The sequence below is a fragment of the Malus sylvestris genome, chromosome 9 (genome assembly GCF_916048215.2).
Source record: "Malus sylvestris chromosome 9, drMalSylv7.2, whole genome shotgun sequence".
NCBI lineage: Eukaryota > Viridiplantae > Streptophyta > Magnoliopsida > Rosales > Rosaceae > Malus > Malus sylvestris.
Window position 1 is genome coordinate 1,457,168 of NC_062268.1, and position 19,352 is coordinate 1,476,519.

A 19,352-nucleotide genomic window follows, 5' to 3' on the forward strand; every position below is an offset into this window, starting at 1 on the left:
AACAATGCAGAATCGACGCTTGAATTAAAAGTCCCAACAGGCAAATCGAAAATAATCACAAGAGCTTAGAAAATACCACACCAACATTTGGCAAGCAGTCTCACAACAAATCCCACTATCAAGATAAAACCATTCAACGGTGTGTTGGAACAACAGATTTCAGTTGTGTAAGCAATCAACAACATAAAGGAACAGTGAATACTTTTGTAACTATATATGGATTAGCTTCGGGAATTCATCAAACCCTCCGAAAAAGAACGTATAGTGTAGCTACCATATTCTCCTTTCATATAAGAGCTTATTTAATTGACGTTATAACACCTTTCTACAAAGAAAAAAAAGAAGAAAATAGGGCCTCTACACCCATGGCAAAACCCGACATGGATTAGAGTACGTTTCAGCCTGACCTTATGTAAAAGCTATAGGCCACAGCCACTGTTGCCACAGCTCCAACCATGGCAGCAGCTGCGAGAACATCGCTTTGCTCCCAGTTCCCGATCAAGCTTGACAGCTTCCCTAAGGCATCCTTCCTGGCACACGACTCTCTGGTTTCTTTCACCTTCTTTTCCTCACTTCCATTGTTCTGCTCTAAACTTACTTCTTTGCAGCATGTAAATCCATTACTATTAGCACCCCGGCAACAGCCTGAAAAGTTCTCATTATTCTGAATCTGATTGCCGTTTTCTTAGGGCTTCTCCTCCATTTTCTTACTTTCTCCTCCATTTGGAAGCTTCTGGTCATTAATTTTTTCAGCTTCATCCGAAGATGCTCCCATTTGGCCCCTGTAAGGAATGAAATTGAATTTCGAGTTCAGCCATTTAAAGATTCAACTCTACGTTTCATCAATAGCAATCGAGTAAGGACATGTATGATCAAGCTTAATAAACAATTTGACAACAGTGCCTACTTGACCCCGTCCCCCCTTCCCCAAAACCACCTTTGGTTTGGTTTATCTATAAAAAAAAAAGTTGTTTGATTTGGTTCACACGAGTTGTTTGATTTGGTTCCTCAATGTTAATGTAACTCCATATCAATAATCTATCTTCAAACATTATAAGTAATCAGCAATAGGAAAATATGACAACAGAAGCTTCACTTCCAGTGAACTTTTCATCAGCAGACAGTTGGCAAAACCGAAAACACACAATCCTCCAAAGTCGTTCTATGATCTCTCCCTTCCCAATATGCTAATCAAGCAATTCCGGCACATCCTCAGGAGTGACGTAGCCATACCTGCAATTATTAATACCATAATATTCAAATTCCTTCATCTATCCCAATACAATAAATTTTAAATTGTTATGATCCAGATATTACCAATGGCCTGTTATGCTTCCATCTGAACCTGGGCTGTAGACAATCAAGTTTCCAGCATACTTGTGGCCTCCAATGTGAGAGCAAGCAGTAACAAATACCTGATTTGTCAATCCTCGCAGCTCAGCCTCCTCTTTGAACTTATCAATGAGAATAGGTCCACAAACTCCACATCTTTTATCTCGACTTCCATGTGCACATACAAATACATGGGAGCCAGTCAACGCCTCTTGCACTACGGAAGCCCATGGTTTGTCGTTCACAAGGACATCAATTGGTTAGAAACCAAGCCATGTTACCGGCACACAGCCTCAGAGTAAACAAGGAAAATTTCAAGGTATCAACACTAAAACTATTCCAAAACACACTAAATTAGCTAAATTCGAGACTTCGTAAATTGAAATGGGAAAATCATAAACTCTATCTCTAGTTAGCAATCATCGAAATCTCCTAGTCAAATAAAGCAAATCTGAAGAATCAAAACACCACTCACTGGTTAATTATCTAAATCCTATAAATTTCGGTTAAAATTAAGCAACTACAGAACAAAAACATCTTTACCTGTATTTGATCATTTGTGGGAAAATCAACACTTCGCCGTCGGAAAACTCAGTTCCTTCGCGTCCTTTAATTACTGTCAGGTCTATCAAAAACCAAGAAAAAAGTGAGTAATGGAGTCAACTCAGCTCAACACCAGAACTCAGTAGCTCTAGTAAATAAGAAACGGCAAGAAAAGCGATCCGAAACGCCGACGAGTTGAGCTGCGAAACGGACCTTAACGGCGATGTCGTTCTTGCGAGCTTTGAGAGCGGAGGCGAAGAACTTTGGGAGCAGAACGGACTCAGAGCCTTCGACGCACGACGGCCAGGCCTCGGGGGTCTTGTAGCAGAGTAAGACGTGGCGGTCGTAGGCGTTGACAGTGCCAGCAAGTTTTTCCTTGAACATCTCCAATCTCTTGAAACCGAACCTCTCGTCTTCGGTGGCGGGAACGGCGACGTCGAGGTCATCGGAGACCATTGCTAGGGCTCGGAGAGGAGCGAGGGGTTTACCAGGGGTTGAAGAAGTTGAAAACGATGAGAGGGAAAAGATGAGAGAGAAAGAGCGTTGTTGTTTGGGAGGCTGAGAAGGGAACCGCGGTGTGGGTGTGGGTGTGGGTGTAGGTGCGTGCGCAACACATACGGCGCACGATGGGGTTTCTGAAGATCGGAGTCGGGACGCGTGGGATTGGGCGCGTGGGGTTTGATTTGTAGTTCATGTATATACCTCTTTTTTGAGAATAAGGATTTTATTTGGATCTTCTTTGTAAGGATTTCATAGTTTGTGTATCGTATTCATTCATTGTAAATCAGACGGTTATAAATTACTTTAAATTTATTATTTAAAATTAAACACAAACAATATCTGAAGAAAATTGACCATACAATTAATACGATAATCAAACACAATTAAAAATTCTCAGAATCCTCACAAAAAAGAATCCGAATTCCTCTTTTAATATCTCCGATCATATTGGACGGAAGCTAAAAGATAATTCGTGCACGCAAAAATGGAAGGTCCTACAAACGGAGGAGGACCACTCTCTATACCCGGGAAGTGGGGTACAAGCGCGTATGTATATATCACCCAATGGGGCACCAATGTGTTGGACTAGGGGGGAACTGAATGGGGTGAAATTGGAAAATCCCTTAAACTTGGTGATGTGGCGACCTGTGATTCGGCCTTTACATTCTGTCAAGAAACAGGCCGGTCACTTTGTTGATTAAGTCAAGCCGTCAGCCTTAGCCCGACGTGGACAAGTTCTGGAAGTCTTGTTTCGCTCATTTATTTATTTCTTGTCAATGACGTGTAATATTTGATTTCATTTGTTTTTTTTGTGGACTAATATTAAATATACTTTTGTCAATGAATTAATGATACAATTTAATACGGTGATATTCACACAACTATTTTCATTTTGCACATATTCTTCAATTTGATAGTTGAAAATTGAGAGGGATATGTGTGAAACGTAAAAAGAACGTGTAAATAGCATATCCCTACAATTTAATATAAAAGAATGTAGATTTCAAACAACGATTGTTTTTTAAGGTAACGTTTTTGTTCTTGATTTTTCATGTTTGAGCTTGAAATGAACCGCTTTAATAATCTATTGTATTACTCTGTTTCAGTTGAATAAAGTATCTTTTTCCAACGAAAAATAAACGGAATGGCATTTAAATAAGGAGTGTAGAGAGTGTATGCGTAAGGAAAGAGGCATACAAAATTCATTTCAGCTCATACATCTTTGTGTTGCTTATGTTGGTCTTTCAATTAATTATGTTGAGAGTGAGGAAATAAATTGTACTTAGCAGTGTCAAATTACAACCCTAATCGAAAAACGTCTTGTTCGCCGGACCTACTCGACTGCTCCGAACAATGTAAGGCCGAAAGGCGGACGATACATAATCGGGTTTTTCGAAGTAGGCATTCATAAACATCAAGGAAGCGTACTTGGTAGAAAATGAAAGATCCTCAACTTCATTCCTAAAATTTTCAATGCAATTGAATTTCCCCAAATCTAAGGAACTACCAGATTGTAATGCTTGCAATGGAAGGGAACCATTGTGTACATGTAGCACCCACATGAATCAGTTGGAGGCTTGTTGGAGTTTTTAACGGAATGACTAAAATTAGGGGTGGATTCGGTACAATTATCGTACCAAACCCCTTGTACCAATTACCATACCAAACTTTCAGTTTGGTAAAATTTATTACCATTACCGTACCAAACTTTCGGTATACCAAAGTTCGGTATTACCAAAAGTTCGGTTGGCATGGCATGGCAATGGTAATTGCCATTTTGTTTTGGGACAAAATCTGTTTTTGTTTTTTTAACCCAATTCAAGGGCAAAACTTTTTTTTATACCTTTATCTCATACATTATAGATTAAATTCATCTATTATTCATTATTCACAATTCACATACATAATAATTTAAATGATGTATCAAGATTCATCATGAAAATTAAGCTTACAATCCAAATAGAAGTTACGAATCAAAACAAATAGAAGTTAACAATCCAAATAGAAATTAAAGTTTCAAACCAAATGAAAATTGGAAGTAAACTTCAAAAAGGAGAATTCATTGATCAGTTATTCAAGCTTAAGATGTCGAAGCTTTTGGAAGAGGCATTGAACTTGTAGAAGATTGAGTTTGTGTCAAGCCTACATTACAAACAAAGAAAACATATTAATCAATAGCAAGAAGAATTAAAGTTGAAAACCATTTAATAACAAATTTACTAAAAAAATTAAAGCATATCTTTGTTGTTTTCTCTTCTTCCATTTCCTTGTAAAATTGAAGCATATCTTCTGTTGGTTCCTTGTAGAAGTTTACTTCATCTGCCCTAAGCCAACCACTAGTATGCACTAGTGCCTCCATTATTTTAGGAGAAAATGATACCCTAAAGGGTCAACAACCCTCCTCCCTAGGCTAAATGCATTTTCACTAGCAAAAGTAGAAGTGGGGGTTACAAAGATATTTTGGCTATTTGTGAAAGAATTAGGAACTCTTTTGTGTTTGATTTCCACAATTTCAAGAGATCAAAGTCACCAACAACAATGCTAATATAAGTAGGGTTTTATTTTCAAATTATCATAATATTATAAATATGTGTTATATAATTATCTATTATATAATTTATAAATTATATATTATATTGTATTTTCGGTATGGTACGGTAATACCGTGGTAATGGTATCCATTACCAATACCGTACCATGAAATTTTGGTACGGTACAATACCGTACCATTACCGATTGGTACGAAAATTTGGCACAAAATCGGTATGGCACGGTTGGCAATTTGGCAAAAAAATCCACTCCTAACTAAAATGATGGATGATGGACAATCTCAGGGACCACTTTTATTGATTTGAAATCTCAGAAACCAAAATGATGAGTTATGCAAATCTCAGAGATCATTTTGGCTATTTACCCTTCTATTGAATTTGCAAAGGGGAAGAAGTTTTAAATGCATTACAAAATAGATAATTGCAGCATGATTGATAACATGCTCATCACGTGATTGGGGTTCCTAAATTTCCCAGGTTGTTGCAGGCTTCCTCGTCCTCGTAGAATATTTTGTTCAACAATTCCAGAGAAAAACAATTATTCGATTCGTTTCAGTTAACAGGTGAGTAGCTTAATTCAGAACTTGTTTTCGTTCTAGAAGTTTAGATTATACAAGTGAATGATCAATGTGATACACTCGATAAAATTACACGTCTCCTTTTAAATTTAAAGTTCATTATTTTGAAGTGATTTTTGGAATTTAATTTTTCAATTTATTTGATTGAGAGGTGATGAATTGGAGATAATTAATTATGTTTGGGGTTAACTGGTATCCTCTAGAATATGTTTTTTTTAATGAGGAATCCTCTAGAAAATGTTAACTTTATTTTAAATTTTCATGTGGTTTTGGCTTTAATGAGGCAATGGCATATTTGTAAATAAACAAAAGTTTATTCTAACCTAAGGGGGCTGACGGAAATCAGGGGTATGGATGGAAAAGGAATTTCTTACTTTGCACGTGGGGCTTTATTGTTTGGGTTATTCCTTTTAGTTTTTGTCAGTTTCATTAATGTTTAAATCTTTTTATTAAGTAAAATTATTAAATGGTTTCTTATTAAAAAATTGTTATTAGTATTCTAAAAATCTCATTTGGCATTTTAAATTTTTTATAATTAGAAAAAAAAATACACTTATGAGAAGTGTAAATAAGATTTTTGAAATGCTAATAACAATTCGATTTTATTAATAAAAAGTTTGAAGAAGGCCTTTTCATTAAAATTCCCCAAAAAAAAAGGAGTATGCTTCTTCCTAAAACGCTTCTTTAGGCCATATGAACAAACAGTGAGACGTAAAAACATGCCCCAACCTCAAATATTTCTCTTACAAACAAGGAGAGAATTTTCAGTGTGACCGGTACACAAGGTGGTACACCACGTATCACTAAATAAATAGTAGGATATGTGTGCTAAAAAGTTAATAACTTAAAAAATAAAATTTCCCACAATTCTTATTAAAATACGTGGTGTATCACTTATGTTCCCGTCACAACTAAAAATTTCTCTACAAACAGAGAGACGTAAAAACATGCTGCCATGGGCTTCAGAGAGGAAAAAAGATCAGGAAAAAAAATGACCTGATTGGGTAAGACTTGTACACAAGTTTGTAGTAAATGTCTACGTAACTTCCCCACAATTCTCTTTACTGCACTTTCATTCAACTCCCAGTTGTTTCTTCATCGTCAAAGCTTTCAATATTGAGATGAAACCTTAATCTTTTACAATGTCGGACCTCATCAGATGAGTGATCGCTTAACTATGGCATAGTCTGATAGTCCTCCTCATCAGTATCATCATCAGACTCATATGGTACACGCTCATAGTCCACATCTTCCATTCCTGAAGGTAAATCACGTTCCCATTCTATAAAATCCACTCCTGTTTTCTTCACCTTAATTTGATGATCCTCCTCTGTTCCATAAAATTCTGCACGGACACAAACCTTGTCGCCACCTTTCAGATTGAGCTTCCTATTTGAAAGACTTCCCAGCCAAAGATAATCTTCATGGGAAGCAATTACAGTGGCATCCGTTCGCCAAATGCAAAAATGAGTTCGCTGGGTACGATTAACAACAACAATGCATAGAGACCCAGTACAGTTGGAGTGGTCTGAAGAATAAACGATGCACACGGCCAGCCCTCCTATTCCTATATAATCAATACTTGACGAAGAAGTAAAGAAGCTCTCAGCAAACCGTAGTATAATAAACTCAATACTTGGCGGCGGTTCATATTTGACAGTTTCAGGTACTTCAAATTTGACAGTTTCATCCTCACTGACGGCATATGCTAACCAGTAAGGAATATCATTTCCAGAGAGAAAAATTCCACCAAATTCATTCACGTTCCTTTTCTACAACACGGTATGCAAAGTTAGTATGAGCAACAATACGAACAGCAGAGAGAGAGAGAGAGAGAGTCCCATACCACTAGGAGGTTCTCTTTAAAAGTATCAGTGAGACTGGTGCACCCTTCCATGTGAATGGTATGCATGTTGTACAATGACTTATCCAAGATTGGAATATCTTTGAGTTTGAGGCAGTCTTTCAGTTGCAATTCCTTCATATTGAACATCTCTGAAAAGTCGGTCATCGTTTCCAGTGCAGTGCAGTAATTCGCTTCCAGTGTAATCAAACTCGTCGGCAAATTCGGGATTGCCTGAAGGTTTGTGCAATGATTTAAACTTAATAACTCAAGCTGGGAAAGGCCACTGAGGATGGGCAGCCGATTAAAACCATTTCCATCTAGTATTAAACTCCTTAAAGAAGATAGAATACTTCCAAGGTTTTCAAGAATTGCATCATCCGTTATATTGCAGTCGCTGAGATCTAAATAATCAAGCATCTTCAGTTGTGCTAAGGAATGGTAACCCCCAGACACACCCTTACATCCTTTGAGGTTCAATTCCTCGAGATTTGGGAGTTTCGAGAAGTCTGGTAATTGACTCAGGTTACAGGAATGATCGAGAGTAAGAACCTTCAACTTCTCCGGCAACTGTTGGACAAAAAGAGAAAACAAATAAATCAAAATCCAGATAAATTAGAGAGAAAGCATGACTGTCGACTGATGTTGGTAATTACAAAACTCAGAGGAGGAAACGATTAATAATTTGGTTGAGGTTACGACAATTATATGAATCGTACCCGGTCTGAATCCTCCCAAACTCGTACAAGCTTGCTGTAGCTCAAGTCAATATAAACTAAGTTTCGTAAATCAAAATCTTCGGGTATGACCTCTAGAGGAAATCCATGCCAACACAACAATCTTAACTCCTTGGAAAGATGACGGTAGCTTCCAGTGACCTTTACATAATTGAATATGAGAAATTTCAGATGCCGCATATTCTTAAATGCTTTGTTGTGCTTTGGCATGTTATCTCACCAACTTATAAACCCACAGTTGAACAATTTAAAATACAAGAAATAAAGACACCAAGAGAATTACGAGGTTCGGCAAAAACCTGCCTACGTCCCCGGAGAGATATTGCTCTTCACTATGAGAATAACTAGTACAAAATATACATGAGTTAAATTGACATAACCCAAACCCCAATCTCTTGTACACTCACAGAATTTTTCCAAGAGCCTCACTCTCCCCAAGAGTTTCTCACTCTCACTCTATTTTCTTTTCCCTCTGTGTTTTCCGTATGCACTCCTTCTTTTTCTTCACACTCGGAAAGCATTCCTTTTATATCCAATGCAAGCAATTCCTTGCATTTAAATAAAGGCCATCATTTTCATCCCCCAGCTATTAAGGCTTCCATGATGATTATGTCTCCAAAGTAAAAAGCAAACCTTGCTTTTCCTTTATCATTCCACACGCCACCTTCACGTGAAGAATGCAAATGGAAAACATAAAGAAGACCTTTTTCATGCATAGAAAACATACATATTTACGTGCAAACAAACACAAAGACAACACTTTGCTACAGCCATTTCCCTGTAGCACATAAAGCTAAACTATCAAAATTGTTGCCAACTCAAACTATGAGCCAATCACAACAATCTCCACCTTGGCGAATACACCATGCAAAAATCCTTGCACCCATCACCAAAGCTCATTGGCCTTACGTATCAGCATACACACCCTGAATCAACCTCGTTGGTCCTGTTCCGATTCAGTCACTGCCAATGCATGTGCAGCTGCTGCAAGCTAAAAAACACCATTTAGCTTCAGACAGGATCTCGACATATCCTCGTCTCCTCCAGCAGGTTTTCCTCCTCTTCATTGTCAACCTGGAAACTTGTCAGTGCACCCATTTCCAGCAACACCCGTCGAGCCAGACAAATATTCCTCACACTTCTCTTCCTTCAGGACCATCTCATCACCTGTGAATCCCATAGCTCCACCTGCTGCAAATCCTTTGCAACACTCGAGACTAAACATCACCAAGAGAAGTGTTGCTTCGAGTACCTAGAGGGCATACTCGAAGTCTTCTGCCACAAAATTGCTACTACTCGGACCAAGATCATCCTTTCTTTTTCTCAAAGGACAATTTATCTTTTTATGCCCGAATTCTTTACAGTTGTAGCATTGTAGACCCTTGCCTCCGGAACCGGATTTGAACCTGTTGTCTCTCTCAGATCCTTCTCCCAATTTTCTTCCACGATTCCAACCTTGAACAGATAAAGCAGTGTCGTGCCCACCATCAACAATGGTCTTCTTCTTTTGTGTATCATAAGACACCAAAGAAGCTTGCACCTGCTCCAAACTTACTGTATCTTTTCCATGCAGTAAGGTTGTCACAAGATTTTCATACGAATCTGGAAGTGAGGTAAGAAGTAAGAGGGCTTTGTCTTCTTCCTCAACCTTGACATCAACTTTCCTCAATTGATCCAAGTATCCGTTGAACTCATTCATGTGGTCCATGAGATTCCCGCCTTCATCCATCTTCAGCTTGTACAGTTTCCGCTTCAAATGCAACTTGTTGGTCAAACTCTTAGCAATATAGAGTTTTTCCAACTTCTCCCAAAGTGCAGGCGCAGAATCTTCATCCATAACATTATTGATAATGTTATCAGCTATACAGTGTCGAATCGTGCTAACACAACGCGCCTCCAGCTCCTCCCACTGGTCATCTGTCATTTCTTGAGGCTTCCCATCTTTTCCCTTCAAAGCTCTAGCCAAGCCTTGTTGAGTCAAGACATCCTTTACTCTCATCTGCCAAAGAGTAAAACTGCCTTTCCCATTAAACTTCTCAACTGAAAATGACATGTTTGTAGTCATCATGGTGAATAACAAATCTGGACCGTCAATGAACCAAAGCTTCCAACAAAGCTCTGATACCAATTGTTGTGCTTTGGCCTGTTATCTCACCAACTTATAAACCCACAGTTGAACAATTTAAAATACAAGAAATAAAGACACCAAGAGAATTACGAGGTTCGGCAAAAACCTGCCTACGTCCCCGGAGAGATATTGCTCTTCACTATGAGAATAACTAGTACAAAATATACATGAGTTAAATTGACATAACCCAAACCCCAATCTCTTGTACACTCACAGAATTTTTCCAAGAGCCTCACTCTCCCCAAGAGTTTCTCACTCTCACTCTATTTTCTTTTCCCTCTGTGTTTTCCGTATGCACTCCTTCTTTTTCTTCACACTCGGAAAGCATTCCTTTTATATCCAATGCAAGCAATTCCTTGCATTTAAATAAAGGCCATCATTTTCATCCCCCAGCTATTAAGGCTTCCATGATGATTATGTCTCCAAAGTAAAAAGCAAACCTTGCTTTTCCTTTATCATTCCACACGCCACCTTCACGTGAAGAATGCAAATGGAAAACATAAAGAAGACCTTTTTCATGCATAGAAAGCATACATATTTACGTGCAAACAAACACAAAGACAACACTTTGCTACAACCATTGTCCGTTTCCATTCAGGTGTATGGAATCCTACTCAACTTAATTATAGTACTATTAAGAAAGAAATATTATCTATAGTATTATGCATTAGTAAATTTCAAGACGATTTATTAAATCAAAAATTTCTTGTTAGAGTCGATTGCAAATCTGCAAAACATGTTTTACAAAAAGATGTTCAAAACATTGCATCAAAACAAATTTTTGCACGATGGCAAGCCATATTATCAATCTTTGATTTTGAAATTGAATACATTAAAGGCAGCCATAACTGCATTCCAGATTTCCTAACCAGAGAATTTTTGCAGGGGAAGAATGTCTAATAAAAACCCAGCTTATTCACAAGGCAGTAGCCAACAAAGGAGGCTTCCTGCCTCATTACCACCACCAAAACAGGAACCTATTCCCGGTTCCTCAGCCTTAGCCATTACCAATCGATTTACTCCATTAGGATCAACCCTAGGAAGTATCCGACCAAACTACCAAACAGCGTTAGTAAACCAGTATGATCCTTTCTCTTCTACCTACAGGCAATCGCCATCTCCCTCAGTAAGCTATACCAAAACATCTCCTTATGTTATTAAACCTTCCAAAGAGTATCTCTTCAGTATCCCCCTCAGCTACAAACACTTGAAAACACCAGAGGTCATAGCCAAAAAGATGTTTCCAGTCAATTCTCATTTCCAACCAAGTGAATTCCACAAAACCCTCAAGTACTATACCACTATACTCAATGAGACTTCATCCATTACCATAAAACCGATTTTCGATAAAACCTCGGGTAACCAGAATAGAATCCTGTACCATTCCCTTACCATTAATAAATTCCTGATAGAATCAGAATGGGGAATACCTCTCTTTCAACCCAAACCATTTAAGGGTAGTACCTTCCCTAGCCATTCAAACCATTATACTTATTTTGATTACATTCAAGCATGGACTAATATTTTCCTGCACCAATCAGAAGATTTTAGTCATTCATGGTTTATAACCTTTGATCGAAGCTTTAGATTAAATTTTCCTGCATGGCTCCCTAGATGGTGGTCGAATCATGGCCTTATCTCCGATCTCATGCCGGATGATTTCAAACAAGTCTTATCAGGCATCTTCCAAAAGAAATTCGATAGAACACATTTTGATGAAGGAATCTCTTTGTTCGCCCTATTCATGGCAAAATACAAGGTCCCCTGGATCCTCCGCTGGAACTACAAGATTGAATCCAATCAAGTCCTCCGACAATGGATGATCAAGTGGTGGGATAAATTCAACTACCAGAAGATCATTGAAGTTGTGCTCAAAGATTTCCTCGCGGAAACCTCTCCAATACCTGCAGTCGTAGCCCCATCTGCTGAAGCCCTGCCTGAACCAACCAAGGAAGAAATTGAATCATTATCAGACATTAGTCCTTCTTCCTCCCTCAAAGGCAATGCCAAATCATCCAAATCCTCAAGCAGTTCGAAAAAGAAGAAGACTTCAAAGCTGAAGGCTCTAGCCAAAATCCTTATGAAAGAGTTGCAAGAGGAAAATGAAGACAGTTCGGACTCCGACCATTCTTCAGATGCTTCATCCCAGTGCGCAGTAGCTTCACAAGGAAATATTTTCCCGCCTGATTCTCAGGACCCTTACGAGTTTTGAGTTTTTATTTGAAAATGTAATAGATTGTATCCCAATAGGGAATTATTAGTTATCTGTATGAACTCTCAGTAGAATACTTTGTATTTTGTAAATAGCCGCAGTAGCAGCAGTTAAAGACAATGTCAGCTGCAAGTGAAAGCAGCAGTAGCAGCAATCATTTCGGGCAAAACTACAGTAGCAGACCAGTTACTATTCATGAATAGTAAAATCACTTTTACTATTCATCCATCATTTCATCCACTCTCGTGATTCTACAGTCCGGACAGCATCTTCTGCTTTCGTCCTCTTTACAGCAGTAGCACATGGCAAGCGGGATTCCCGAATCTGATTGAATTCTCCTCTCTCTTTAAAAGAAAGGCGGTAGCTCAGAGGAGGGGGAGCTTCTTGGGGGAAGAAACTCTGCGTATTCATCAAGAACAGAGTCTTTTAATTTTATTAAACATTTGTATTTCATTTTGAAACACTTGCATTTTATTATCAAGGATGCCTGCGAGCTCCAAGTCCAGTTCTTAAATCGTCAATAGACGAAACGTTTGTAAGTTTTTCTTGATTTTCAATAAACATATTTTCAATCGAATATCAGCATCATTAATTTTAATTCATTATTTTATCATGAATATTACACCTACTTTCAATCTAGTTTTATTTGTTTATGTTCTTATAATTGATTCCATAAATCTACAATTTCCAGTTAACCCTAATTTGATATTAATCAAATATTATGAGTTTCTTGTTTCAATACTTGGATAAATTCGTTCATGCACTTTAAATTTTAGAGTTTGATTAGTATATGTTTTCATAATTAGATCATATCATGCTCCATTCATGTCCACTTCTATCCTAAGAACCCGTCTTCTGTCAATGGCAACAATGGAGGCTAAGCCTGAAGCCAAACCAGAACCAAAAGAAATTGAAGAGAGTTCTGAACCTCATGTCAGATACAAGGTAATTAAAACTTAAAAAAAAAAATATTTATGAACACCAATCAGCTTCTTTGCCCGCTAGGTCCATTGTTCTTCATTTTGCATATCTTTCGAAGGACATTTGAGGATAACATTCCTCAATTTGGGATATCTATGTTGTAGATTTTGCAACGGTGGTTGCATGGGAGGCAGGGAAGCCGTCGGTGAGGGAGAGGGTGACGGTTGCTCCACCTTAGGCCATGGAAATGAGGAGATGCTGCCTGAGGAGGGCTTCTCTCTCAGAAAATGGAGGAGGTAGGGTCTCTAAATCCTTTTCACCCAGCTGATAGATTATTCCATCCGGCTCTCTTCACTGCAAGAAGTTGCCAGAAAAGTAAGTCCAAATCGTGATGCATAATTTACTTTAATTTTTTTTAAACTAATTTATGAATATACTTTCTTCATAATGAGTTTACTTCTTGAGCAAGTGCAACCTTTAAAGGGAAGGGATACATTCAGACCAAAAAAGAAAGGGGAAGGTATACATCCATTCTTTTCCCTGCTACAGGTATGGACCTCTATTAAATTTGATTTTCCTAAGCATTTTCTTTTGTTTAAGGTCAAAACTATTCATGTGTCATAGTTATTATGGTCATGCATAGAAAAATGTTGTAATTATATCTCTTTCGCTCAAAAATTAGTAGATTTGAAGTTGGTACATGGATATATACAACATAGAAAATGAACATTTACTCTTAACAAAATCACAAAGAATTCGCATGCTTTGGTATGGTTCAAAATGATATCATGTGAAGAAGTTTCATCATTGCTTTGATATCATGACTTTCAATGTAGTTAAGAGTTTATGTTCAAATCACCAAGTGTACTAATTCAAGGTTCATTGTTCAAATTCTTAAATTAAAATTAATTGTGTCTTGACTCCAGTTTCTTCATGCCTTTTTTAACTTCACATACATAGATATTGATAAAGAGCTTCAGGAGGGTCATTACTGAACTTCTACAAATTTGTTAAGCCTCAGGCTTCCATTTATCAAACTATAAGTAACTATAGATTAGTAGATGTTTAGTAATGACCCTTCTGAAATGATGGATTTATTGTCGATATTATTGATCAATTGAGTATGCATGAGAACTTTTAAGTAATCATTGCCATAAAAAGTAGAAGTGATGACTCACACCAGGAATCAATTATCTCATCAGCAGCTTTATTTTTTTCTAAGATCGAATTTGATACCTGTAGGTTTATATAGGTTAAATCGATTGTTAAGATGGCAATTTAATCACTTTTCAACATCCGATATCTCCATCTCCTTGTTTTGGATTTTTACTTGAAATGAATAGATTCTAGGTGTTTCATTTAGCGAAATGAGCAGTGGATGGTGCTAACTCATTTTTCTTACATTCACAGCAATATGGGCACTTTTCTTGGCAATATAGTGCTTAGCTTAAAATTAGAATGTGATTCAGTAGTATTGAATTTGTTCGATTAACCACTGGTCCATTTATAGTTCATTTAATCTTTTGAATTAGTAAGCTACGGTGTTGCCTCCTTTACATTTCTTGGTATGTTATTGATTTGGAAAACATCATCTATCTGTTCTATTTATCGCATGTCATAAGAATCAAAGTAGACTTGGCATCCCTTTTGTGGCCTTTTTTGTGTTGGCAGATGCCATCAGATAGGCAAAATCATATCGGCTACAAAGTGCAATGAATGCTACAGGTTACTAAATTTTGTCATAAGCCTTCATTGTGGCATTGCCCTCTTTGCGACAAGTAAGCATTATAATTTCACTTTGTGGAATGATATTAAGTTGACTTATGGAATAATATAGGGTTGTTTCATGCATGAAAACCATGAATCCATTTCATCATGCAGTTTTTAGTTAAACAACTATGTTTTTGTTCAATTGACTGTTGAAATGGCTGCCTACATTGCAGGACACATATTATATGTGTGAATTAAATGTTTCTTCTGTTTCTTAAGGAAACAAAACTTTTTTGGAAACCATCTCTTTCTAAGAAAAAACTTTCAGTTTCTTCCCACTCGTTGTACAATGTGTTTATATGCCAACTCAATTGAATGTATACAAAAGCAAAACTGCTTATCTTATTGACCTCATTAACTCATGTATCCCTTTGTTCATAATTGTGTTGAATTTATTCAACTTAAATGTGTTTTATTCATCTTATTACGTCTGAAACAACTGGTTCCCTTGGCAACTCGTGGGCATTTTTTCGAGTGTAATCTATTTCTGCTTGTGCTCAGTTTTTATTTTAGACTAGTAAGTTATCTGCACGGTATTGCTGTTTGGAACGGATCCAACTATGATGTATCTTTAGCTAATGCATTGGTGAATCTCTATGCAAAGGCGGGTTCTGTCAAAACCGCTGCTAGCTTGTTCCGGTTGCGGAGAAAAATGTGTTTTCTTGTCGCTCCACGATTGCCTCTTCCACACGTAACAGGCAAGAACACTTACATGTATGAAAGGTGAAGAGAGAAATTTCCTTGAAATGAGGTGGGTTATAGAACACTCAAGCCACCCCCTTAGATAAGTATCTAAGACGTGTAAGACACACACTTGTAAATTTATCTAATGTCACTGATTTGATAAGAAAATAAGTTACTTATATCTTTAATTAAGGGCTCGTTGTCATTACTTCTCTAGAAAGCACTTCAGCTAGATGTGCTTCTATTAACCACAATGAAATTTTCATTAGAAATTCAAGTACTACCTAAAAAAACCACTTAAGGATGCTTCCCGAAAAGAAAAAGAAGTGGCGTATATGCTTCTCCACGAACCGATGCCTTGAGCCATATGAGCAATCTTAAACAGACCCCAAACTAGCGAGCATGGCTCGGCCCAACCTCCAATATTACTATTAGAAGCAATGAAATTGAGACGTAAAATCACGTTTTCATGGTCTTTACAGAGGAAAAAGATAGGGAAATATGACCTGATTGGGTAAGATTTATTAACAAGTTGCTTCATGCTTCATAATTGCATCAGTTCCTTAGCAGTTTGTAGTAAATGTCTACGTACCTTCCTTACAAGTCTGTCTCTTTACTGTGCTTTCCTTCAATTCACTGTTGTTTCTTCATCGTCAAAGCTTTCAATATTAAGATCAAACCTTAATGTTTTGCAGACCTCATCAGATGAGTGATCTCTTAACTCTGTACCATTGTGGGTGTCGTCATCAAACTCATATGGTATAGTCTAATAGTCTGCCTCATCAGTATCATCATCTCACTCTAATGGTACACGCTCATAGTTCACATTTTTTATTTCTGAAGGTAAACAATGTTCCCATCCTACAAAATTCACTCCTGTTTTCTTCACCTTACGAACCTTGTCCCCCCTTTTCAGATTGAGCTTCCTGTTTGAAAGACTTCCCAGCCAAAGATAATCTTCATGGGAATCAGTTATGGTGGCATCCATTCACCAGATGGAAAAATAAGTTCTCTGGGTAACCACATCGAGGCATAGAGACCCACTACACTGGGATGGTCCGAAGAATAAACGATGCACACAGCCAACCCTCCTATATAATCAAAACTTGGCGGCACTTCAAATTTGACATTTTCTTCCTCTCTCACGACATAGGTTAACGATTAAGGAATAACATTTCAAGAGCGACAAATTTCACCAAATACATCCCCCACCTTCCATTTCTACAACACGGCGTGCAAAGTTTGTATAAGCAAACAATACGAGAAGGGCAGAGCGAGAGAGAGAGAGAGAGAGAGAGAGACAGAGAGAGAGAGAGAGAGTATCATGCAACAAAACATAAAAACTCATCTGGGAGAATTATGACTCTTGTGAATTGGTAGTATTATCGATGCATATGTTATATGATCTTCAAACTCGCTATAGCGTGACTTTTTTTTTTTGTATCTTTTTCATCAACTTCATTTGTTTTTTTTTTTTTTCAAGTAGAGCTGATAAACTTAAAATTTATCCACAACCTAAAAAATGGAAGAAAAAAAAAGAGGTGGATGTACAAAATCCTTGCTATGCCCTCTATATTCAACAGAACAATAAATTGAGTTAACGGATATAATTGAAGTACCATATTTGATTGTGTTTGAGAACCATAATAAGGAAAAAAAAAAACTACTCTAGAATGAAGGTAAAACTCGTGACAACAATGGTGTACATCTAAAAAATAGTTCAAGCAGATTAAGATGTTAGCGCATAGACAAATATCTCGTTTATTGAACAAACGATGAGGATAACAATGCCGTTTTCTCTCTTTCGAAATTCATAAACAACAAAATTGAGATTTGTTACACAAAAATTACCATAAATTTTGACAGAATTGGCGGTTGAAATATAAGTCCAGCATCCAAATCGAAAACAATCATAGGAGCTTAGAAAATACCACATCAACCTTTAGCAAGTAGTCTCATAAGAAATCCCAATCAAGATAAAACCATTCAACAGTTTATTAGACTTCTCCTTTCATATAAGAGCATGGTTCGGAGGATAATTTAATTGACCTCATAACATCTTTCTACAAAGAAAAAATGAAAAAGAAAATAGGGCCTCGACACCTGTGGCAAAACCCGACATGGATTAGAGTACTTTTCTGCCTAACCTTCTATAAAAGCAATAGGCCACAACTACTATTGCCACTGCTCCAATCAAGCTTGACAGCTTCCGTAAGGCATCCTTCCTGGCACACGACTCCCTGGTTTCTTTCGGCTTTTTTTCCTCACTTCCACCGTTCTCCTCCAAACTTACTTCTTCGCAACATGTAAATCCATCACTATTAGCACCCTGGCAACAACCTGAAAAGTTCTCATTATTCTCAATTTGATTGCCCTTTTCTTGGTGAATCTGATTGCCATTTTCTTGTGGCTTCTCCTCAATTTTCTTATTTTCTTCTCCATTTGGAAGCTCCCGGTCATTGATTTCTTCAGCTTCATCAGAAGATGCTCCCATTTGGCCCCTGTAACAAATGAAATTGAATTTCGTGTTCAACTATTTAAAGATTCAACTCTAAGTTTCGTCAATATCAATTGAGTAAGAACATGTATGATCAAGCTTAATAAACAAATCACAACCACATTACAAATAAAAACATATACAGGGTAATGCAGTTATATCCAATTCTTTTGTGCTTTCTCCACAAAAGTTCCTCCATGTTAATGTAACTCTATATCAATTAATCTATCATACAAGACTAGACATAATCAGCAATTGAAAACTACGACAACACAAGCTTCCGTCCAGTGAAAATTTCATCCAAAGATAGGCAAAACCAAAAACGTACAAACCTCCACAGTCGTTTTATAATCTTTCCCTTCCCAATATGCTCATCAAGCAATTCCGGCACATCATCAGGAGTGACGTCGCCATACCTGCAATTAATAATACATTTTATTCAAATTCCATTGATCCCAATACAACAAAATTTTAAATTGTTATGATCCGAATATTACCAATGGCCTGTTATGCTTCCATCTGAACCTGAGCTATAGATAATCATGTTTCCATTGTGGCCTCCAGTGTGAAAGCAAGCAGCAACAAATACCTGATTCGTCAATCCTCGCAGCTCAACCTCCTCTTTGAACTTATAAATGAGAACACGTGCACTATCATGATTCCATTCCTCTCGACTACCTTGTGCACATACAAATACATGGGAGCCAGTCAACGGCTCTTGCACTCTGGAAGCCCATGGCTTGTCATTCACAAGGACATCATCAACAAAGTTGTCCACATCCGACTCTTTCAAACCCCTTTGATCAAGAAACAAAAACAATCCCAAAATCACAAAAAGGAATTTACAGGAAACAATAACCTAACACTCTTTAATTCCTTATAAGGCAAGGAATTAGTCTTAAATTGAGTCATTAAATTAAATTTCTAGTACTAATTTCAGAAGATAACACATATCTAATTATCTACTTAGTTCATGACATTTAGCACAATTTCGTAATCAAAAGAGAAGTCGAAACAGAAATTACTTCAGTCAAAACTAGGAAAATAAATTGCACTG

At 37.3% G+C, this 19,352-nt stretch overlaps 1 protein-coding gene and 1 pseudogene across 1 annotated transcript in view; both read right to left on the reverse strand.

The window, feature by feature from the left end:
• Window positions 1-100: 100 nt before the first annotated feature.
• Window positions 101-2,581, reverse strand: LOC126583475 (uncharacterized; annotated as a pseudogene).
• A 3,766-nt stretch (window positions 2,582-6,347) lies between these two features.
• Window positions 6,348-19,352, reverse strand: part of LOC126583452 (TMV resistance protein N-like) — a 121,840-nt gene continuing 108,835 nt past the window's right edge. Inside the window, exons 13-14 of the mRNA XM_050247804.1 lie at window positions 7,350-7,750; window positions 6,348-7,275 (exon numbers count right to left, since the gene is read on the reverse strand). Of these exons, the coding sequence (XP_050103761.1) occupies window positions 6,679-7,275; window positions 7,350-7,750 (998 nt within the window). The 3' untranslated portion in view covers window positions 6,348-6,678. The remainder of the gene's footprint in view (window positions 7,276-7,349; window positions 7,751-19,352) is intronic.